Source organism: Apis mellifera, linkage group LG4 (assembly GCF_003254395.2).
Source record: "Apis mellifera strain DH4 linkage group LG4, Amel_HAv3.1, whole genome shotgun sequence".
Lineage (NCBI taxonomy): Eukaryota > Metazoa > Arthropoda > Insecta > Hymenoptera > Apidae > Apis > Apis mellifera.
In genome coordinates this window covers 12,214,922-12,239,330 of record NC_037641.1, presented here as the reverse complement: position 1 = coordinate 12,239,330, position 24,409 = coordinate 12,214,922, and the positions used below count along the sequence as shown (strand labels likewise).

The 24,409-nt window shown below is 48.6% G+C and overlaps 1 protein-coding gene across 37 annotated transcripts in view; it reads right to left on the bottom strand.

Moving 5' to 3' along the window:
• Nucleotides 1–24,409, bottom strand: part of LOC408779 (short stop) — a 75,837-nt gene that overhangs the window by 23,204 nt on the left and 28,224 nt on the right. For 27 of the 37 annotated variants that reach the window (XM_016911620.2, XM_026440300.1, XM_026440308.1 and 24 more), the window contains 10 exons: nucleotides 23,196–23,769; nucleotides 23,100–23,123; nucleotides 22,557–23,027; nucleotides 20,405–21,610; nucleotides 20,232–20,315; nucleotides 18,445–18,666; nucleotides 16,422–16,537; nucleotides 4,609–16,354; nucleotides 1,531–1,677; nucleotides 1,233–1,456 (listed from right to left, as the gene is read on the bottom strand). In XM_016911620.2, the coding sequence (XP_016767109.2) occupies nucleotides 1,233–1,456; nucleotides 1,531–1,677; nucleotides 4,609–16,354; nucleotides 16,422–16,537; nucleotides 18,445–18,666; nucleotides 20,232–20,315; nucleotides 20,405–21,610; nucleotides 22,557–23,027; nucleotides 23,100–23,123; nucleotides 23,196–23,769 (14,814 nt within the window). Of the gene's footprint in view, nucleotides 1–1,232; nucleotides 1,457–1,530; nucleotides 1,678–4,608; nucleotides 16,355–16,421; nucleotides 16,538–16,663; nucleotides 17,077–17,472; nucleotides 17,590–18,444; nucleotides 18,667–20,231; nucleotides 20,316–20,404; nucleotides 21,611–22,556; nucleotides 23,028–23,099; nucleotides 23,124–23,195; nucleotides 23,770–24,409 lie in introns of those variants that run through there. The other 10 variants (XM_026440313.1, XM_026440298.1, XM_026440310.1 and 7 more) reach the window with 7 other exon arrangements.

Sequence of the window (24,409 nt, the reverse complement as noted above, 5' to 3'; positions counted from 1 at the left end):
AAATTATTATTGATTATATTGAAATACGTATAATTTTAAATAACTTTAAGTATTAAATATTTTCTGCTATATTTAGTTGTAACTAAATATGTATAATTATTTGAAATGAATAAGTTAAAATTGTCCCAATAATTAAATTAAGTATTGGAAAATAAATTATTTAAAAAAAAAACTCTCAATAACTAAAGCTTTCGAATAATAAATTAATTTTCTATAAATTAATCTAAAAATTATTATTAATTATATTGAAATACGTATAATTTTATTTAACATTAAGTATTAAATATTTTCTGCTATATTTAGTTGTAACTAAAATTATTTGAAATGAATAAGTTAAAATTGTCCCAATAATTAAATTAAATATTGGAAAATAAATTATTTTATTTAAAAAAACTCAATAATTAAAATTTTCGAATAATAAATTAATTTTCTATAAATTAATCTAAAAATTATTATTAATTATATTGAAATAATTTTAAATAACATTAACTATTAAATATTTTCTATAACTAAAATTATTCGAAATGAATAAGAAACAGTTAAAATTGTTTCAATAATTAAATTAAGTATTGGAAAATAAATTATTTTATTTGAAAAAAAACTCTCAATAATTAAAATTTTCGAATAATAACCAACTAGAAATCACGTAATCTTAAGATTGAAAAAATAATAATTATTCTTTTTTAATATCCTGATTTCTATATACATAATGTATATATCTCCCATATAAATATTAATGATTTAAATATAGCATGAATAAATAAAAATACTAATTCAATAGAACCAATTGACAACATTCTTATTATAAATTCTAATTATCCAAGTTTCGCGAATATTCCATTTATAAAATCATATTGTGAAGAGCTTAAGGAATTTATTCTCGAAGCGATAGATTTTAAAAAGAATCGACAACATAAATAAATAAATATCGTCGATCCAAACGATGGCCGAAAATTCATCTCTTGAATTTGAGATAAAAAAAAATCTAACTATTCGATATTACATTATTCCATTTATAAGATCATACTGTAAAGAGGAATCTATTTTTAAGGAATCTATTCTCGAAGCGAGAGATTTTAAAAAGAATCGTCAACGTAAATAAATATGGTCGCCTCATCGATCCAAGCGGTGGCCGAGAGCCGCTGCTTAACTGCTTAAAGATAAGATTAAAGAAACGAGAGAGAAAGAGAGATAGAAAGAGAGATCGTGCAAAATGTAAACAAACAACTAACTTGAATTTGACCAATTCGTCCCTGGCCGCGTTCAACCGTTTCACCATTCTCTCGGTACGATCCGAGGCTTTGTCGAACCTCGTCTTCAAGGAACGGCCGTTCTTCTCCAACGTGGATACCTCCTCGCTGGACAACACGTTGCCACCCGTCAGAACCACTTGGCGGATCTGATCGAGGCAGGAGGAGACAGGCCTCGAATGCGCTTCCAAGTCCACTTTGATCTTCTGTATATGTACATACGATATATTAACGAACAATGAATTTTTCGCAATTCGATTTCACTACGGATTTTGCTTACGTTCATAGCGGTTATTTGATTTCGAAGCTCCTCGATATCCTCCTTCGCGTTCTCCTGATTGGCCAACTGTTCCTCCACCTCGGTTATCCATTTCAGCAATTTCGTCGACGTTTCGTCGCACAGCTTGTACTTCTCCTCGACCGCTTGCTACGATAATTTGCAACAGAAAGAAAGAGAAAAACTTGCAATTAATGGTAGGCGAGGCACCACCGATTTTTTTCTTCTTTCTAAATACCTTAATCTTAACGTGCTCTCTTAACAAATTACTATTATAGAAAAGATAACATATGTATATATATATATGTGTATATATATATACACATGTATAAAAAAAAACCGCCGTCTTACCACGGGCGGTCGTCTGTGGAGGAAGAACAATGGTTGGTCAGTCAAAAAGAAAGAGATAAATAAATTAAAAAAAAAAAAAAAAAAAAAAAAAAAAAAAAACGAAACGAAATAAGCTTATAAAAAAACAACGTATCTCACGCATGCAAACACATACACACATTTGGAAAACGTAAAACGTAACACGTTATTACACTGAGTATTATTAAAAATAATAATAATAACAATAATAATAATAATATAAAATTATACACGATGGTAAATAAATAAATAAATAAATAAATAAAACACAGGTTTTTTTTTTTTTAGAAGAACCAAGAGATATCTGATATCGAACTGCAGCGAGTAATAGTAGTAGTAGTGAATCGAGCTGCATATTTTGTCCCGTACGTGGTTTTTTCTATGCAGTCTCGAAGCGGACGACAGGACAGAAAAAAATATCGGAAGCCGCGTTCTCGTCACAATAAGACGCGTCCAAAGAAGCGAAAATAAAATATATAAATATAAATATATATATATATTGGCGGGGCGGTGGGGAGAAAAAAAGATGAGGGGGAGAAAACAACAACAACAACAATAATCATAATCATAATAATAATAATAATAACAACAATATGTATCGCGCGAATATATATATATAAAAAAATGGCAAATGATATGGGGGGATGAGGGGGATGATATATATATACGCGCTTATATGACACTATATGTATATATATATATATAGTATATGCTTGTATATATATATACGTAATATGTATGTAATAAATTAAAAAATGTATCGATGTATACGATATGTTCTTTTTTTCTTTTTTTTTTCCCGAAGGTATTCTACGTGAGCTTTCCCGTGCTAGAAACTCGTGCTAGAAAAAACAAAAAACGCAGGATCGAGCTTAAAACTGAAACGGAATAATACCTGAAAAAAGTAAAAGTAAAAACTTGAGTGTAAATAATCTGACTGATATTAAATGATATATATATGTATGTATATAAATTATAAACGGATGTATTATCGTCGAAATTATCAAAAATTATTATATTTCAAAAAAAAAAAAAAAAAAAAAAAAAAAAAAAAAGGTATTACGTTGCGTTATACTCGATGATTAAATGGGGGGATTAAATGGAGGGAAGGAGAGAGGGAGAGGGAGGAAGATTATTCATATATAAATATATAAATATATGTATAGCTAGATGATAACCTGTTAAGCATGCGATCAACACGTAACACGTGGCTACCGCATTTTCAGAACGACTAGATCTCGAACTTTGTTCGATTAATTCGATTTATTCGATTAATTCGTTTCACGCTTTTCACGCGACAAGGATCGATATCCCCGGACGAACGAACGAACGAACGAACGAAAGGAAACACGTGGGGACAAAGAAAAAAAAAAGGGAGGGGAAAAAACGCCATGGTTAAACCAAACCACGTGCAAATTACGATCGAGAAGAACAAGAGGGAGAGAGAAAAAAAAAAAGGAAAGAACAAGAAACGTTAAAAAAAAGTCGATGAATCGAGAGTTAGGCATTAGCCGATGCGATCAGGCGACACGAAAGATTATCAATACATTTATCGTCGTATTATTCGTACGAACACATTTTTCGTTATATCATTATCGTTCCGTCATTCATCGTTTTATCGATTCGTTTCATTATTATACTCGTCTCGTCGATCGGTGATCATCGAGCACCGATTCTCGTTGATTAGTATATACGACATTATATTATATAGCCCCCTGTTACGTGACAAAAAAAAGTGACGTGCGTCCTATATATATATATATATATATACATATATATATATATAAAATGATTAATGCGAATGTATGCGAATGAACGAACAGGATGATGGGAGGAGCGCCCCACGGACATTCTTTTTTTCTTTTTTTTTTTTACACCAATTTTTCTTTTTTTTTTTATTCATTTCATATCTTGTTTTCTTCCGTTACCATTCGTCGGTCACTTCGGTCTTCGTTGTTGCCGTCGTTGTTCGACTTATATATATATATATATATATGTTGTGTGAGAATATATATATATACATTCGTGGTATCGTGGCACGCTCTTTTTTCCTTATAGGGCACCATGCAAAAGGACGTGATCCGATGTATCGAGCAAATATGTTGATGATGTTGCTGGTTATAAACATGGATATGCCGCTGCTGTACAAAGAGATCGCTATCGACAAGATCGTCGATAGTGAGTGAGCGAATGAGTGAGTGAGTGAATAAGTGCGTGAGTGAGAGAAAGAGAGAAAGAAAGAGAGTGAGTTTGTTTTCGTGAGAGGAGAGTGAGTCCACGAGATTATTTTGTTGTTTTTCTATTCTTTTCTAACGTGTCGGCTATCGTCGCACACGTAGAGCGATAGACGACGGGATGCGAAGCGTTTTCTTTTTTTCCTTTTTTTACGTATAAGAGCCATAACCTCTGCGGCAAGCGGTTAAGAATTAAAAAGAGAGGCAGAGTTTAGAGATTATTAAAAAATCAAAAAAGAAAAAAAAAAGAGAGAGAGACATGAAAAAAAAACAAAAACGTAAAAAAACAAAAATGAACAAAATGTAGAGAAGAAAAATAATAAAAGAGAGAGAGAACAGGCTAGTGGTAAAAAAGTAACGGTATAAAGCGTCGCTCGAGACACGAGCGAGTAAAAAGTTTGTGTAAAAAAGTAAAGAAATTAGAGAGACAGAGACAGAGACAGAAGAGGAAGCAAGAAGAAGAAAGTGTGCCACTTACCCTAGCTTCTGCGGTGAGTATATAACCCTGCTCCAGGGCATTCGCGAAGTCAAGCCTCTTTCCCGATGGATCCTCGATAAGCTTGCCCGCTATAGGATCTACTATCCCGGCATTGATCGCCTCTAACAAACTAACGATTTTACCGGCCCCGGGCACTTTGATCACGGTGCTCGTGGGATCTATGGAGGCCGTGTCGATCGCCTGTTTCAACGTGGACGGAGGGGCCGCGGGACGGAACGGGTCGCGAAATTTACCGGTGTCCGCGTGGTAAAGGCCGAACTGTAACGCGTCTATCAGCGAGAAACCGCGGCTCGGGGTGATCAACAGGTCTTCCTCGATCGCCCTCTGCAACGCGTACAGCCTCGACGTCTCCGTCTCCAACACGTTCCCCTTCTCCGCGTCCATCAGCCCCCTCTTGAACGCCTCGGCCAATCGCACCAGTCTCCTCCTCCTCGTGTCCTTCACCACCGCCGACTCCGGGTCCACGATACCGAGGCGCACCGCCTCCCTCAACGTCACCCGTTCCCTCGTCCTCGAGTCCATCACCCTCCCCTCGCCGTCCAACAATCCCCTCCCGATCACCTCCTCCAGGCCCAACGGCTGCGCCAGATACACGTCCGCCTCTCCAACGCGGACCAACCTCGCCTCTCCGCGCCCGAACGTACCCGTCCACGACGGGTCCAGTATTCTCCTTTCCTCCAGCGCATCCTCGACAGCCACGAAGCGGCCCGTGCTAGGATCCCTGACCACGGCAGTCCTCGGGTCCACCAACCCGTTCTCGATCGCCTTCTCCAAACTCGACACCCTCTCCTTCTCCTTCTCCATCATTTCTTCTTCCTCCTCTTCCTCCCTCGTGCCGCAACCCACAGCCGAGTATCTCGAGGAGGCTGGTGGGTACCGAGCGAGGGGCCTCTCCAAGGTGACCAGAAGGCCTCGCTCGAAGGCTACGTCGATGGGGTAGAATCGTCCGGTCCTGGTGTCGAGGACGCGGCAACGAATCGCGTCGATCGTGTCGTTCTCCATCGCCCGCTCCACGGACACCAGTTGGCCCGTGACCCCGTCCTTGAGCGCGGTCGTAGTGGGGTCCAGGAGGCCTACGTGGAACGCCGTGGCCAGGTCGTGGTTCTCGTTTCGGCGGGGGTCGACGAACACGGGTGGGTCCAGGTCCCTGTACAAGTCGCAGTTCACGGCGGCCTCGATGGACAGGGGGAAGTTGGAGGGGACGACGTAACCCCTCCTCGCCGCCTCGCGTAGATCGATCGGTGGCTCGTCGGAGGGGAGGGCCAGGTAGGTGGCGCGCGTGTCGTCGACGAGTTTGGAAGAGATGGCGAGGCGCAGAGGCACGTACTGGTCGCGGCGAGCGTCCCTGATTATGGAGGAGTAGGGGTCGATCAATTCGGCGTCGCAGGCCTCGGCCAGGGTCAGCTTTCGATTGGTGGCCGGATGATGGAACGCGCCTGTGGCGGGGTCGTACACGTTGATCGCGATCGCTTGATGCAGGCAGAGGGGGCTCTCGATGTCCAAGATCAGCCCCGTTTGGAGGGCCTTGGTCAACGTGACCGCGGTGGCGCCGCTCGAGCCCTGCTCCCTGAACATCCCACTCCGCCTGTCGATCACCCCTGCCCTGCACGTCTCCGCCAACGAGAGCAGCCTGCCCGCCCTCTTGTCCCAGTAGCAGGGCAGGACAGGGCTGACCAGGCAATTCCTCATCGCCTCGTGCAACGTGACCGCCCTCCCCGTGCTAGGATCCGTTATCTTTCCCGTGCGATCGTCGTACAAGCCTTGGTGGATCGCCCTCTGCAGCGAGACGGCAGCCCTGTGATCGACTATCAGCCCAGCCTCGTAAGCCTCGCGCAGCGACATGCTCGAGTCGGCTGTCACCCTCACCCTGCCCGACGAGCCGTCTATGTATCCGCTCCTGATCGCCTCCGTCAGGCATATCCTCTCCCGGAAACCGCTCCTCACCGTGACCGAGTCCGCGTCGATCAGGTTGCTTTTCACGGCCTCGACCAGGCTCAGATAGATCCCTGTCTGCGGGTCCAAGAATTTGTTCGTCCTCTCGTCCAGAATCCCTTTCGAGATCGCCTCGCTGAACGTCATAGGGCGGCGTGCCTCGAGCAGCAAGCCCCGCTCGAGCGCCTCCCGGAAGTCGATCGGTTTCCCCTTCTCGTTGGTCACGGTGCCCGTCTTCGGGTCCACTATCAGCTCCTTGATCGCCTTGCTGAACGTGATGGCTCGGCCGTGAGGCTGGCGCACGACCACCGCGGTGCTGGGATCTATGGCGCCCACTTTGATCGCCCTGTCGGTCTGCAACCTCTCGCTTGTCTCGGGCACGATGAAGCGTCCCGTGGCGGGCTCGTAAAGCCCCTTGAAAACCGCCTCGGGTAGGGATATCTTGCGCTTGGCTGGCACGACCAGGCCCCGCTCCACGGCGTCGGTCAACGATATGTGGCCGCCCGTGGACGGATCCAGGGCTGTGCCTGTCTTAGGGTCGATCAGACCCGCCTCTATGGCCTCGCCCAGAGAGATGATCTCGCTGCTCCTGGGATCCTTCACCGAGGGGCTGTCCTTGGCTATCAGCCCGTTCTCCAACGCGTCCTCGAGGGTGTAACCTGCCCCGTCTATCACGAACAGACCTCGGTCGGGGTCGTACGTTTGATGGGCCAAAGCCTCTTGCAACGACCAAGGCTTCACGGTGCTCAGTATGTAGCCTTTCTCGTAAGCGACGTTCAGCGTCATCGTGTGAGGAGACGTCAAGATACCTCTCTCCAGATCGATCAATCGTCTCTCCCCGGCCTCCCTCAACGACAACACCTCGTCGCTTCTGTCGTCCCTCACCACCGTCGTCCTGCCGTCCACGTAATCCGTCTCCAACGCCTCTCTCAACGTGGTCTCCTCGCCGGTCCTCGGATTCGAGACGAGGCCGGTCCTCGGGCAGTAGTACTCTCGCACTATGGCGTCGATGAGGGTGGGCGCGAAGCCAGAGGTGACGATCAGACCTCTGTCGAGGGCTGTGCTCAGCGCGAGCGACTCGCCGCTCCTCGTGTCCCGAAGACGGCCGGTCGAGGCATCGAGCAGCCTCGGCTCCCGAAGCGCCTCCTCCAACGAAAGGAACGTGCCCGCTTTGCTATCCCCGCACTGGGTGATCAACGGGTCGATTATACCCCTCCTCACGCTCTCCTCCACGTCTATCAGTTGATCGGTCAACAGGTCCCTCATCCTGCCCGTCGCCTCGTCGTACAACCCCTTCCTGATGGCGGCCTCCAACGAGATCGGCTTCCGCGATTCAGGAACGATCAGACCCTTGACGAACGCCTCCTCCACGTCGATCCTCGCCCCGGACTCCAACACCTCTTGAAGGGAGGAGAGCTCGTCGTTGACCGGGTCCCTGACGTCGATCGAGTTCGGGTCGATGAGGCCGAGTTGGATCGCCTCGTTCAATGGGAGGGTTCGGTCGGTGGTCGGGTCGCGAACCTGGCGGGTGGACGGGTCGAGGAGGCCGATCTCGATCGCATCGCGTAACGTCATCGAAGCTTGTTGGCCGTCGATCGTCGATTTGTTGGGTAATGCAGGTCTCTCCTTTATCAAGCCAGATCCCACGGCGTCGAAGAACGGTATCCTTTTGCCGGTTTTAGGGTCGACCATGTATCCGAGATTTCGATCGACCAGAGGCTTGGCGATCGCCTCGCGCAGGGACACGTATCTGTCCATCGTTTTGCAAGACAGGTCCTTGACGAGGACGTGATCCGGATCGAAGACACCCAGTTCCAAGACGAAGTCGTGGAAGGAGACGACTTCTCCAGTTTCGGGGTCCACGAACTTTTCCTTGTCGGGATCGAACGCGCCACGGGCGACGAGATCCCCGGCCGTCAGATCAGGCGTCACTCGGATCGTGAATCTCTCTTCCTCCTCGGATTCCTCCTCTTCCTCGCTCGTCGATTCCTCCCCGTCTCGTTTTTCCGTGTACGACACCTGTGGTTCCTTTCCTCTTCGCTCCTCGACGATATCCCGTTTCTCCTCTGACCTGGCGTCCACTTTCGACGCTTTGGCTTCTCTCTTGCTATCTGTTAGGTTTTCGTCCATAGCCAGTCTCGATTCCTCCTTCGTTTCTTCTATCTTAGATACGGATTTCTTTTTGATTTCTAATTGTTCATTTATTTCTGATACAGGTTGGTCCTTGGTCGCTTCTTTGTCTACGTCTATTTTAGATACGGTTTCTTTGGCAACTTTCACTTTTGATACAGATTCCTTCTTGCTGTCTATCTGTTCTTTGTCTACGTCTAGTTTTGATACAGATTCTTTCTTGCTCTCTATCTGTTCTTTGTCAATGTCTAGTTTTGATGCAGATTCCTTCTTGCTCTCTATCTGTTCTTTGTCTACGTCTAGTTTTGATGCAGATTCCTTCTTGCTCTCTATCAGTTCTTTGTCAATGTCGAGTTTTGATGCAGATTCTTTCTTGCTCTCTATCAATTCTTTGTCAATGTCTATTTTAGATACAGATTCTGTGGTAACATCCATTTCTGATATAAATTCCTTCTTGATTTCTATCACTTCTTTTTTGTCTACTTCTAGTTTTGATTCCTTTTTCGTTTCTACTCGTTCTCTGGCAACATCCACAAATTCTTTCTTATCTAAGTCCATTTCTGATACAGATTCCTTCTTGCTCTCTATCTGTTCTTTGTCAATGTCTAGTTTTGATACAGATTCCTTCTCTATTTGTTCTTTGTCAATGTCTAGTTTTGATACAGGTTCCTTCTTGCTCTCTGTCAATTCTTTGTCAATATCTAGTTTTGATACAGGTTCCTTCTTGCTCTCTATCTGTTCTTTGTCAATGTCTAGTTTTGATGCAGATTCCTTTTTGCTTTCTATCTGTTCTTTGTCTACGTCTAGTTTTGATGCAGATTCCTTCTTACTCTCTATCTGTTCTTTGTCAATGTCTAGTTTTGATGCAGATTCCTTCTTGCTCTCTATCAGTTCTTTGTCTACATCTAGTTTCGATGCAAATTCCTTCTTGCTCTCTATCAGTTCTTTGTCAATGTCTATTTTAGATACAGATTCTGTGGTAACATCCATTTCTGATATAAATTCTTTCTTGATCTCTATCACTTCTTTTTTGTCTATTTCTAGTTTTGATTCCTTTTTCGTTTCTACTCGTTCTCTGGCAACATCCACAAATTCTTTCTTGCTATCTAAATCCATTTCTGATACAGGTTCCTTCTTACTCTCTATCTGTTCTTTGTCAATGTCTAGTTTTGATACAGATTCCTTCTCTATTTGTTCTTTGTCAATGTCTAGTTTTGATACAGGTTCCTTCTTGCTCTCTATCTGTTCTTTGTCAATATCTAGTTTTGATACAGATTCCTTCTCTATTTGTTCTTTGTCAATGTCTAGTTTTGATACAGGTTCCTTCTTACTCTCTGTCAGTTCTTTGTCAATATCTAGTTTTGATACAGATTCTTTGGTGACATCCATTTCTGATACAAATTCCTTCTTGCTCTCTATCAGTTCTTTGTCAATATCTATTTTTGATACAAATTCCTTCTTGCTATCTGTGTCCATTTCTGATACAAATTCCTTCTTGCCCTCTATCAATTCTTTATCAATATCTACTTTTGATACAGATTCCTTCTTTGTTTCTACTTGTTCTCTGACAACATCCATTTTTGATACAAATTCCTTCTTGCTCTCTATTAGTTCTTCTATTTTAGATACAGATTCTCTGGTAACGTCCACTTCTGATACAAATTCCTTCTTGCTCTCTATCAGTTCTTTGTCTACGTCTAATTTTGATACAGGTTCTTTCTTACTTTCTACTCCTTTGTTAATATCCACCTCAGATTCTTCCTTGCATACTTGTTTTTCGTCATCTATTTTGGATACAGGTTCTTTTTTCGGTTCTGCTTGTTTCGCATCAACTCTTGATACTGGTTCTTTCTCGCTCTCCACCTGTTTTTCGTCTACATCTACTTTTGGCACAGGTTCCTTCTTCGGTTCTGCCTGTTTTGCATCATCTTTTGATACGGGTTCTTTCTTCACCTGTTCTTCATCTACATCTATTTCTGATACAAGTTTCTTCTCAGGTACTTGTTCCACATCAACTTTTGATATAAGTTCTTTCTTCCTCTCCACCTGTTCTCTATCTACATCCATTTTTAGTTCAGGTTCCTTTTTCAATTCTATGGGTTCTTTCTTGATCTCCACTTCTTCTCTGTCTACATCCATTTTTGATACGAGTTTCCTCTCCGGTTCTACTTGTTCAGCATCAACCTTTGATACGGATTCTTTCTTTCTCTCCACCTGTTCTTTGTCCACATCCATTTTTAATTCAAGTTCCTTTTTCGGTTCTACTTGTTTCACGTCATCTTTTGATACAGCTTCCTTCTTCCTCTCCATTTGTTCTTCGTCTACATCCATTTTTAGTTCAGGTTCCTCTTTCGGTTCTACTTGTTTCACGTCATCTTTTGATACAGCTTCTTTCTTGCTCTCCACTCGTTCCACGTCTACGTCCATTTTCGATACTACTTCCTTCTCCGCTTTTACTCGTTCATCAACTTTCATTACAGATTCTGTTTCACTCTCCCTCTCAATATCCATTTTCGACACGACTTCTTTCTTCGACTCTACCCGTTCATCCATTTTAGACACAGTTTCCTTTTTCTTTTCTACCAGTTCTTCGACGACACCCATTTCTGTCATAGATTCCTCCCTGGATCTCTCTCCACCAGTTGGCGTCTTCGAAACTCGCTCCCTCTTCTCCAAACCCTTCGATTCCTCGGCTTCCACCCTCGATCTCGAAACCTCCTCTTCCTCTCCAACCCGTTCCTTGTCCTTCCTCGCCGAGGCGTCGCGAACCACGTCGTACACCGCTTTCCCAGCAAGAACCGGTGCCGCGACCATCGCCAAAAGTCCCAACTTCGCCGCTTGCTTCAACGAGACCGTCCCACGCCCCTGTTCGTCCCTCGTCCTCCCCGTCACAGGATCGATCATCCCCCTCTCCACCGCCTCCCTTGTCGTCACCGTCTGCCCCGTGCCCGTGTCGTAAATCACCGTGTCCGGATCCACCAGTCCCACCTGCATCGCCTCGCTGAGCGTGTACGACTCCCTCGTCTCCGGGTCCAAAAATCTCTCCGTCCCCTCGTCGTACACCCGATCGATTCGCCCCTCGATTCTTTCCTCCGCCATCCTCCTCGATCCCTCGCCGTCCTCCAACAATCCTCTCTCGATCGCCCGCCTGATGGGCATCGAACGTCCCGTCGACGGATCCGTGAAAGTGCCCTCCCTCATGTCGAGCAAACCCTCCTCGAACGCGTGCTCGAACGTCGTCCTTATATCCTTGGTCGTGAAACGCTCCCTCCTCTCCAACCCTTCGTCCCTCACGATCCCCATCCCCCGGGCCTCCTCGATCCCCATCACGTCCCCCGTCTCCACGTTCCTCACCCGGTCCCCGCTCGCCAACTCGTAACCGGCCGAGATCTCCACCGTTTTCCTGCTCACCGTGTGGTAACACGTCACCGTCTCGGTCACTCCTTTCGACGTTGTGACGGTTGTGGTTGTGGTAGTGGACGTTGGCTTCACGATCAACAGTCCAGACTCGATGGCGGTGGCCAGGCTGACGGGAGTGCCAGTCGTCGGATGCACGTACACCCCTTTCTCTCGATCGATCAGCCCAGCCTCCAGCGCTTTCGTCACCTCCATGCTGTCAGAGGTGACCGGGCAGGGCAGCGACATTATGAAGTCGCCCTTTATAGCCTCCTCCAGGGAGAGGCGCTCCTCGGTGATCGGGTGCCGTATCTCCTTGCCGGCGGCGTCGATCAAACCTCGCTCGAGGGCCACCGCGAACGTCATCCCCGCCGGAGGGATGTTCTTCTTCTCCTCCTCTTCGCGACGATTATCCTCTTTGGGTGGGGAGTCGGCGAACACCGTGCGGCTCTCCACGGCTTTGACCAGACCCACGCTGCCTCCTTCCTTCGTCTTTATCAACGACCTGTCCGGGTCGACGAGGTCGCTCTCGATGGCGCCGCGCAGCGTCTCGACGCGGCCGTCGGAGCAGGTGAGTCGGGACAACGGGTCGACTATCTCGCAGAGGATCGCCTCGCCGAGGGTGAGGCGGGCGCCAGTCTCGGGGTGCACGACTTTGCCCTCTCTGGGGTCGAGCAGGCCTTGCTTGTAGAGGCCTGGGATGGATAAACTTTTCGCCAATGGTACGAGAACGTCGCCGCTCACAGGGTCGAGGATGCCACGGTCCACAGCCTCGCCTATGGTTAGAACGTCGCCCCTCTGCGGATCGACGATCCGTCCCCGGCGAGCGTCTACTCTGTTGCTACGAATGGCGTCGGATAGAGAGGAAACTGGTTTACCGTCCGTGGGTAACATGTCTTTGGTCAAGATTTCGGCCGTCTCCTCGTCGATCAGTCCAGTCTCGAGCGCCTCGTTCGCCTTCATCACTCTCTTCCTCATTTTCTGAAGTACGATCTCGGTTTCGATTTCCGTTTCGGTAGATGGCCGCTGCACGACGACGGCGTTGGCGGCGTATTGGAACTTCAAGTCCCCCTCCAATTCCTCCTCGGTTCTCGAGACGGAGGGCTCCTCGCTCGCGGCGGTCGGGGAAAAGTCGGTGGCCGAATCGACGACCGAGGTGGAGCCGATCGCCGAATCCGATTCCGAGATGGAGACGGAGGCGGCCGGTTTGCCGGTCACGGAAATCTCTTCCTGATCGACCGGCGATAACACTTGCTCCCTCGCAGAGACTCGTTCCGTCTCTGGCCTGTAGGGTGGGACACCGTGGGGGTCTTTGGTGGGCGTGGTCGATGACGTAATTGGGACGAGGGGCGAGCCAATCACGCTCACTATACCGAATTTCGCAGCGTCGAGGAGGGATATCTTTCTACGTTTGTCCACGTTGTAACGGGCCGCGTCCGAATCCACGATTCCACGCTGCACAGCTTCGGTTATGCCAACGTCCCTCCCCGTCGCAGGATCTTTAACCAGGACCAGCTCGGCCGGTAGAGTGCCGTCGGACAGCGCTTGAAGCAGCTCGGTCGATCTTCCGCTCTCCGTCGATATGACAAGCGCGGTGCTGGGATCGTAGATCAGGTCTCGGGAAACTCTGACCGGGTCGGGTATGGTGTGGCCGGCCTCGGAGATTTTTATCTCGAACCGTTTCGACGGATCGTCGGATCGGGTCACCTCCAATTTGTCCGGTTCGCCGACCACTTTCGTGATTCGTAGAAGCCTGTGTTGCGACGAGTTCTCAGTCTCCGTTTGGTTGCCGTCGCCGAGAACGATGAATCCTTGGTCGATCGCCTCCTTCATCGTGATCTTTCGCGGACTGGTGTAATGGCCGGTCGAGTCGAGGATACTCTTCTCCAAGCTTCGCAGAAGGGAAACTTTCCTCCCGTTGCTCGGATCGATCACGAGGCTCGAGTTGGGATCGATTATCCGTAACTTGACGCACTCCTCGAACGAAACCAGCCTGTCCGTGCCTGGTATTATGAACAGCCCCGTAGTCGGGTCGAACAACTTTCTCTCGATCGCCTCGGACAGGGACCAACCGTCGGTGGGCAATTCGAACACTCGTTTCTCGGTCGTCGACCAACGACCGCCTCCCGCTCCCTCCTCCTCCTTCGCGAACTCGTTCACCACGCTCGTGTCCTGGTCTTGGTCCGGATCCTTGCACTCGACTACCCACGAGGAGGAGGATGAATCCAACAACTGTTCGCTCGTCCTCGTTTTCGCGTCCTTCGAGGAAGGGACCACGCGATCTTTCGCGATAATGGTGGTGGTCGTGCCGATCGCTCTCGGAACGTCGTCGTTGAAGGGAACCGCGTTATCGACCATATCGACGTCCATCGCTTCGAACGAGGACGCATTATCCTCGACTCTCTCTTCCCGCACTTCCTTCGTTCTCGTCTGCGTGGTGACGGTGATGTTCAAGAGGCCGGTGAGCAACGCAGCGCCGTCGGGCGTGATGAGGCGTCTCTTGATGGCGTCCTCGAGAGGTATCGGTCTCTTTTCACGATCCAACAGCATCCCCGTCCTCGGGTCGATCGACTCCGACAGAATCGCCTCGAGAAGCGTCATCTCTCTGCCCTCCCTCGTCATCCCGATCCCCCGGTTCAGCATCTCGGACACCTCGGGCCGCACGTAGCCCCGCTCCTCGGCCTCCGCCAACGCGATCGACCCTCCGCTGCCCGGATCCACCGCGTACACACCGCAACCCGCCTCCGAGCGGATCAAACCCTTGAGCAGCGCGGCGTTCAAGCTCACGTATTCACCGCTCGACGGATCCTTGAACCCGTCCACGTCGAATATCGTTCTCCGAACCAGGGACACGATCAGCCCCCTCTCCACGGCTTCCGAGACACTGCTCTCCTCCCTCGTGCTCGCGTCCACGTACGTGCCCCTTTCGGGGTCGATCAGCCCACGCCTCACAGCCTCGGACAACGTCACCATCTCCCCCGTCCTCGTATCCGTCACCGATCTCAGCCGATCCTCGTCGAGGATCCCCCGGCGCATCGCCTCCGTCACGGACAACACGGACCCTCGCTCGATCACGCTCCTCCCCGTTTCGTCCATCATCCCCGCGTCGTGGCAATCCTTCAAGGTGACGGGCTCCGCTATGAGGCGCGACTCGCTCGCCTCCTTCAGCGACAGGGCCCTCGCCCCCCTCCTCCTCACGTATCTGCCGCCGCTCGAGTCGATGGCGCCGAGTCGCAGGGCCTCGCGCAGCGTGGTCTTCGCGCCTGCCTCGGTCCTCGGGTCCACGACCTCCCTCACGCTCGGGTCCAAAATCCCCTTCTCCACCGCCTCGGCCAGGCTGTGACGCTCGCCCGTGATCCGGTCCAGCACACGGCCCGCCTCGTCCACCAGGCCGTGGTTCATCGCGTCGGACAGGGTGAACGCGCCCCCCCTCCTCACCGTCACGCTCGCGCCCAACTTGGCCAGGTAGCCCCTCGCGTGGGCCTCCTCCGCCGACAGCCGCTCGCCGCGCTCCGTCACCAGCTCGCCCGTGCGCGGGTCCAGGCGCGCGCCCCCGCCCCCCCCGCGCTCCTCCCGCATCGCATCGGCTACGCTAACCACGCCCACATCGGCCGCCGCCAGCCTATCGCCGCCACGCTCTGCGCAGTAAGTTACCTTCGCTCGGTCTGCCGCGGCACCGTCCGCTCTCTCGGCGTCGCTCAGCTCCCGCTGGATCGCGCCGAGCAGGGACACCGGCCGCCCCTCCTCGTCGTAGCCGCACGGACCCAGCAGACGGTCGGCGAGACGCGTCTCGATCATCTTCTCGCGTGCCGCCTCCTCGATAGCCACGCTCTTTCTCTGCCCGTCCCTCGAGCACGTTATCCTACCCCTCCTAACGTCCAAGATCCTAAGGTTTATCGCCTCGCCCACGGTCAACAGTTGCCCGCTACGTGGATCCACGATACCCCTAGCGTCGATCACGCTGCTGCTCTCTCTACCTACGCTGCCCTCCTCCGCCCTCTCTAAACTCCTCTTTAAACTCCTAATCTCGCTAAAACGCTCGCTACTAGTGGCGTCGCTGATCCTCTTCTCCTCCTCCTCCTCCTCCTGTTTACGGGAGGCTTTCTCTTCGATCTCTCTCGAGACCGCATCCCGCCCGACGGATCCGCTTCGAGTTTCTAGACGACCGCTCTCCCGGGAACGTATCGTGTCGCTGGACGAGACTATGGTCTCGCTCGTCTCCCTCCTCTCCGTGCGCTCTGTCCGCTCGTGCCGTTCCAAACTGTACCTGCGGAGATCGATAAATGACGTGTGCACGGATCAACGGTTCATCGATCGCGTTTATTATTACTCACTGCGATTGCGTGTAGTGGGTGGTCGTGGTGGTGTAACGCTCCTCGCAGCTGCTGTTCTCGTAGATGTTGAACTCGGTGCGGAACGTCCTCAGCGGCCTCTGCTCCTGGAGAGCGCGCTGGAAAACGAGGAACGTGAGCGTCTTACTTGAGAGAGGAAAAAAAAAATATATTCGAGTTTAAATTTAAATCGGATCGCCGTAACGTTTCGCAATCGGGAGGAGGAGGAAGAATTCAAATGTTACCGCGTTTACGATCCTCTTATTGAGCGTCATCCGCACTTCCGTTCCTCGCGCACCGCGGAAAGTAAGAAAAGAAGGAGAGCGTGCGAAACTGTCCACCACTCGTGGAAACTGCGTGGAAGAAACCGTGTCAGGGCTGCACCTCGTTCGCGTGAGTGCACTTTCGCGAAAAAAACATGGTTGGAGAGGAACGATGACGTTCGAGGCGCCGGTTTAATCACCGCGGCTATCTCCGCCCGACTGACTCAACTTGCTCCCGGTTGGCAAGCGGCCGACCGCCTCGTAAACTCGGGAAACGAGTAAAGGCATCCGTTTGTGAAAAAGCCAGATTCTTTTTTTAGAAACGCGACCGATCGCTCTTTACCGGCCGAGAGAAGAACGCGTACGCGTAGCAGCGGTTAACCGTAACCGTTTTCTTCTTCTTCTTCTTCTTCTCGCGTCTCGATCTCGAATGGAACGCGCGGAGAAATTCACTTCCCGTCCCGACGAGGCGAGTAAATACACAATAATAATACGCAACGATAGCGAAGCGAAGCATCGTCGCGAGATAAAATTAAAGGATCACGTAATCGACGTGGGCAACGTCGCGTAAACGCGGACACGTGTTCCGTGACCGATCCCGTGTGCACGTGACTGTACCCGTCGACACGGAAGGAAAAAAAAACTGTATTCGCGGAGACCGATCTCTCCTCCATCCCCACCTCCCTACCTCCGCCCCTCCCTCCCTTCACTCCGCGTAACGAACCACGACCCGAACGCGACCAGTCGACCGTCCCAATTTTTCCGTCCACACGGAACAATACACCTCGTACCTTTCGTACGATCTTAATCGTGGGCATGGCGGCGGACGTGCTCCTCGTTCTCGTGTCCACGCGCATCTCGTCCGACAATCGTTAAACGCAGGAAGGGAGGCCAGTTTCGATTTCTTCGTAGATTATGGAATGGAAAACGCCCGGCGACAATAACGCCGGCAGCCCGGCGATATACGTGTCTCTGCGACACCGCGAAAGCGCAATAAAGCGAAATGCGATAACTAGCGCCAGCTGTACGAGCGTTAGGCTCACTATGCGCCGTCGCCCGTCCGCGCTTAACGAGCCACTCGAGTCGGACACGCTAGCGTATCGATCCCCTACGACAGAGGAGGCGGGAAGGATGAAACTTGCCCGCTTGTTTGCGCATTATCCCAAAGGCGAACCAGTTTTATTACGCGTAAGTGTGTCGCGTGGGCGAGAGCCGAGATGTAATACGTGTCGGGGAAGGACACTCGGTCACTGCCAATTTTGTCCGTGTTGACAATTAGCGGATCGGGACGATTAAGATTTCACGGGTCGGCTATTATGCCCCGTGGCAAGGTCAGAATCGTAATAACGAACCGCGCGTTATTTATTCCAAAACGGTTAATTATCGCGGAGTCACGTGCAAGAATAAACTTCTGTTTTTATATCTATATTTATCTATACTAGGTCGCGTTAGTTATTTTTATTTCTTATCTCTCGATCTTTTCCATTTAAATATATATATATATATATGATTACATAGAAAAAAAATTATACGCATTAAATTTATCTCGTTGAAACTGTGTTATCGGTGGGAACTGGAGCGTTAAAAGATAAAATTTCGTTTCCTCGAACGTTAGTGTTTTCTTAAGAGAATCGTGCGATTTGCAAACCGGTAATAACGGAAAAGAAGTATATAAAAAAAAAAAAGAAATATATATGCAATGATGTAGAGATTAATCCATCGATGACACATAACAAGAAGAATCGAGAAGGAAAATACGTTACCTGTAGAGACGTGTCCTCGGGATATTGCGTTGCCAGCTCTCTAACCCGATCCTGCAGTATATTGACAAGCGTGGTGTATCTTCTGTTGAGGGTATCTAGATCACGCGCGATGTCGTCCACCGTCGAGACGAACTCTCGACGAGGCTTTTTCACCGAAGCATCCAAAGACGGGCAGATATCTTCCAATTGTTCCTTGAACGCTCGGAGCCTTTGCCCGTAGATCTAAGGGGTTTCGGTTAGCCCGTTACGGTTAGTAGATAGTATTAGAATCTCGCCTGTGCGCTGATGCTCTCTACCCTTCTATCCCCTTAGCAATCCCTAGTACCATCGTGTCCTAAGGGACCCGTCAGTCTTGAAGCAAGCCAACGAGGAACTGTATAGCGTGTCGAGATGAACCGATCGCGGAGGGAGGAGGGAAGGGAGGGGAGGGAGGGGAGGCGATCTCAATAGCGATTTTCAAGCGGCTCGCGGCTCCTGTTAATTCGGAACATGGGAAAGCTATTGCGACAAGCCTGAACCATCGTCAGTGTGTATCGTGTCGCGAGCCAAGCGTAACAACGACGTTACTTTCTTTCTACATTACGTTGCGTCGCGTGCTAAATTTACAGGATTTCGTAGGATCGGTTAACCGGTTATTTTATTGACAAAAATAGGAGGAGGAGGAGACACGGAACCGGAAGACGAAAATTGAATTTTTTAGCGGAATGAGCCAGGATCGAAGAAGGAAGGGACACGTATTATTCGTGTTTGCCGATCGCATCGCACAAAAGCCAAATATATAACGAACATCGGGAAACGTATACATTGTGTGTGTATTAGCGAGGTTAGCCGAGCTCAAACGCTTTTCCTCTACGGTTGAAAACGTTACGTTTTAAAAATTTTTTTTACCACCTTTCTCTGTAATAAAAAAAAAAAAAAAGCGTACGGAGAAAAGCCTGGTGCTCGCACAGCTGTAACGGCGAGGGAAGGGTTGTGTAAAGCGGTTCTTTCGATTTATGGATGCGGAAGCGAGAGAAAGGCTCGACGAGGCGCATCCTTGATCCCTGGAAACACAATTTGAGAGAAAAATGTCTCGAAAATATCGTCTCGTCGTTTCCTCTTCGTTCGGCACGGAATCAATCGTACGGGCCTCTGACTCTCGTTGGCCGTACGTGATCTGAATTATCGGTCGGTAAGCCCGCGTAGAGACCAACAGCTGGAAAGGTCGATGCCTGCCGTCAGGTAGGTAGAGTCCATCCGGTAGATAGCGATAGCAGCGACACTGACGCAACAGTAGCGTACGCTTTTTTCCTTTTAGCTTTGATGACAATATTTGCGCCACGATGACATGGAGGATCTCCATAAAAATGGCGGGAAAGACACCGATGATGATGATGATGATGATGATGATGACGTCGATGTACGCATCTTCGCGTACGGTGTGTGTGTGTGTATATATATATATATACACATATATATGTATATATATATATATGTATGTATAACTTTTTCAGGATATAAAGAAACGAATCGGACAAAAAGATGAAGCTTGGGATGATCGCGGAACGACGCGGTTAGACGAACGTTGACGCGTTAACGTGTTCTTCTAAACAGGGCTGTAATAATGATAGAGAGAGAGAGAGAGAAAAAAAAGGGGGGACTCACGCAATATACCATTCACGCAAGCGTTCATACCGTAAGCTAAAACAGGCTACCTAAAGGCTACCTAAATGCTAGCTAAGCCTACCTAAGGCTTGCGAATATATAACGTAACCCATTCGCGATCGTGTTGTCGCGTCTCATCTTACCTTTCCTTCGCGAATCAATCGACCGCCCGTCACATTTACCGCTTCGATCGCAGGCGCTCGTTCCACCACTCTGTTCAACAGGTTCTGGACACGGATACAAAGATGAAGAAAGAGAAAAATAAGACGATCGATAAAGAAAGAGATTTTTTACAAGAAAGAGGAAGAAACGTTACCTTGGCATTCTCCATCTCGAGTCTGTTGTACGACTCGTCCACGAAGTCGACCTCGTTTCTGTAAGCGTGTTCCAATTGTTGCGCGAGCGCGTAAGCCGTTTCCGCGCTACGAAGCCTGTCCACCAGTTGGCCGCAGATGTTCGTCCACCTGGAATTCAACCTGTTCACCTCGTCGTCCAGACGGTCCATGTCCGAGTGTGGGCCACGATGGCCGGATCTCGACTTTTCGACCAGCCTCCTTGCGTTGTGCGCGTCCTCGTTCAACTGGTCCATCGCGGTCTGCTGTTGGGCGATGGCGTTCTGAAGCAGCATCAGATCCTCCAACACGTTTTGCAACCCCTTTATATCGGAGGGGAGCTCGTCGAACGAGGCCAGCTTCACCTCGATCTCGGATATCGCCGTGGTGTTCTCCTCGAGCCTCGACAACACTATCTCCACGCACTTCAGCCGCTCGATGTACAGATTGCTCGAGTTCCAGATCTGGGTCCACTTGGTGGTCACCGCGTCCAGCTTGTTCCTCATCGCGGGCGTCTTCAACGTGATTCCACGGAACGTCTGCTGCACCCTGTCCAGATCGGGGGCCAACCGTCTCAGGCTTTGCTCGAAGTCTTTGTGCTGCAACACCAGGTGTTCCAGGGTGTCCATGTCCCTGGGCAGGGGAGCGGTTATCCTGGAGTTCAACGCCCTCTCAGCCTCGTCCAGGGACTGCTGAAGCGTGGAGATCTGCTCGTTGAAGATACGCCCAGCGTTCTTCGACTCCTCCTCGGCCCTCGCGCGCTTCTCCAGGTCGTCGAACAACTTGTTCACCTCCGCCATCTCCCTCTTCAACCGCCTCAATTGGGGATCGGCCGGGTCTCCCTCGGATAACAATTTCTCCGCGTCCTCGTTCAACGCCTTCCTGATAGCCGTCCTCTGATCCTGGCCCATCGCCAAGAATTGCGGCAGATCCCACCCCTTCACCACTTTGATCGTGGCGAATATCATGTTCTGGCGCAGTCGAAGCTGCTTCCGTTGCCACAACGCGATGCTCCTGTCGTACTGTCGTCGCAGCCTTTCAGCGGCCTCGAGGGCGTCCTTGTCGGGCGGTTGGAGGGCGAAGCAAACGCCTGGCACGGGCGTCTCGATCCCCTCTTCGTTCTTCACGCGCCACTTTATCCTTCCAGAGTTGTCGTACAACGTGCACTGCTCGCCCTTCTCGATCGACATCTGAGTAACGTTAATAATATTAGCCGAATATTAAATTGCAATACTTGAGAAAGATTTAATTAATATCTTGGGTTGGCAACTAAGTAATTGCGGATTTTTTTTTAGAAAATCAAAGACAATTTTTTCGTGGAACTAAATGCGTTGCCCATTTTGATCAATGAGCAGCATCATAATCCCACGTTCGTAAAACTTGTGGTTTTTATTGGCGAAAAACTGAATCAGCTACGATTTGATATCATTATTGAAATTTTTACCGTTCAAGGAGTTTTGTAAAGATCGAAAGAAAAAGTAATCGGATGGTGCAAGGTCAGGACTATATGGATGTGGCGAAACATTCCGACCAAGCTCCAATAATTTTTGCCGAGTGACCAAAGATGCGCGTGGCCTTGCATCGTCACGATGGAATACAACACCTTTTCGATTTGTCAATTCGAGCCGCTTTTCTTCAACCGCATTGTTTAATTTCGTTAGTTGTTCGATGTAGACAACAGAATTGATCGTTCGATTGGGTGGTAAGAGTTCGAAATAGACAATTCCTTTGTAATCCCACCAAACTGATAACAAAACCTTGTTTCGACGAATACCAGCTTTTGACGTTGTTCGAGCTGGTTCACGTGGCTTGCTCCACCATCTTTTCCGCTTGATATCGTTGCAAACAACCCATTTTTCATCGCCAATTACCAGTCGTTTTAAAAATGGGTCATTTTCATTATGTTTCTTTAGCAAATCGCAGCTGTTAATACTTTTCTTTCAGGAACCCATGTATCGAGTTTTTGAACATAGCCAAGTTGTTTTAAGAGGTTTTCATGAAGCTTCTCTGCAATCTCACGAGTTGTACTGTGACGATCCGAATGGATTACTGCTTCGATTAAGTCACCATCAACTTCAACTGAAATCCGCAATTACTTAGTCGCCAACCCAATATTGATTGATTTATGCTGCTTACGTTAACCTGTTTGTAACTGCAGACGCAGGTGACTTGCATGGGTCGCGTGACGGGCTGGCGCCGTTGCTTCATGGGGACCACGTCCTTGGCCTGGTCGACCAGCTTCTGCACGTGGTCCCCGTAACCGTTCAGCTCCTCGCGCAGCTCTTGCATACCTTTCAACAACCTTTCCCCCTCGTCCAACGAGAAGTCGGATTGGGAGTAGATTGTGTTGAGCGTCTCGTCCCTCTTCGAGATCCACTGCTCCGCTTGCTGGACGTCGCGGAAGAATTGCTGGCTCTGGGCGGCGTGCTTGAGGTGCACCTCGAGGCAGAGGGTGAGCTGGAGGAGCCAGGCCCACTGGCTCTGCATGGCGGACATGTACGCCTCGATGGTCTTCGCCGCGGGGTGGTGTTGGAGGACCAGGGCCTCGCCCCGATCCTGCACCGCTGAGAATTGGATCTCTCGCTTCTCCAGGTCGCTCATCAGGGACTGAAAGAGACGACAGACGGCCGTTACTTTTTACGTTTCTCTCGAATTTTTTTACATTCCCTCGACGGTTACCTCTATCCCGGATCCAAACGTGCGCTTTGAAAGAAAGTTTGAAAGGATTAATGGATTTTGAAGCATCCATGATTAAAGTATATTTTGTACACGTACCTCGTAATACTGTTCTATGCTCTGCACGTTCAAATTCTTGTCGCTCCAGTCGCGGGTCACTTCGGTCTCCTCCTTGGAGCTCAGCCAGACCAGCTCGCCCGTGGCCGATTGTATGAAATCTAGCAGTGTGTCAAGATCCGAGAGCCTCTTGTTCGAGGCAGCCAACAGCTCGGTGTAGAGTTTCTGAAGCACGGCCAAATGTTGGCTGTACAGGGTGGACTCCTCGCCGTGGAAATGGCTCTTCGCCTGCACGCATCTGTCCACCTTTGGATGGAACTGTTCTATGTTCTTGTGCTCCTTCTGGTGGACGTCCAACTCGTTCTGCACGCTGGGCAAGTCGGAACCGTAATCCGCGTCCTGGAGCTGCTTGATCTTCGCCTTGCACCAGTCGATGCAGTCGTGCAACGAGCGGAAGTGCGGGTTCGTGTCGACCAATCGGGTCTCGTGCACGGTGGTCCGGTGTTTCGTCACCACGCGTTCCTCGACCGGGAACGAGACGGCCGAAAGCGGCTGTACCAAACGTTTGTGAAGAAGAGATCGCAGCGCGACCCACCGTTGATGTAGCTTTTGAACCCTGCAATGTATCGGGATCAATGAAGACAGAGAAATGAGAAAGGAAGAAAGCTTTAGAATTATTGTTAAGCCTATGCGCTCCAAGCTTATTAACAGTTTACTTGAAATTTTTAAATTAACTTAGAAAATGTTTATATGTATTTTTTGTTTATATGTATATTTTGGTTTACTTAAAACGATTTCAAGTTAATTTAGAATACGTTTGTATGCACTTTTTGATTGTATATTTTACTTCATATATCTTTGCACGTAGAGAAAGAAAATTAAAGTATTTTACACGCTTGTAAAACTGAGAAACTTTGATAATGATATTAAAGAAAATTTCGCTCCAAGCGAAGTTGAGTTTCTTGCAGTTTAAAACGATTGCAAATTAAGTTAGAAAACGTTTATATGTACTCTTTGATTGTATATTTTGGTTATTTTACTTCGTGTTTCCTACAGTTTACTTAAAACGATTGCAAATTAAGTTACAAAACGTTTATATATATGTTTTGATTGTATATTTTGATTGTATTTTACTTCATGTATCTTTACACGTGAAGAAAGAAAATTTGTCGAGTATTAAAGTCCATTTTAATGATAAAGCAATTATAACCTATAACGTATTCTCGTATTCTGTTGTTCGAAAAATCGCTTACAAA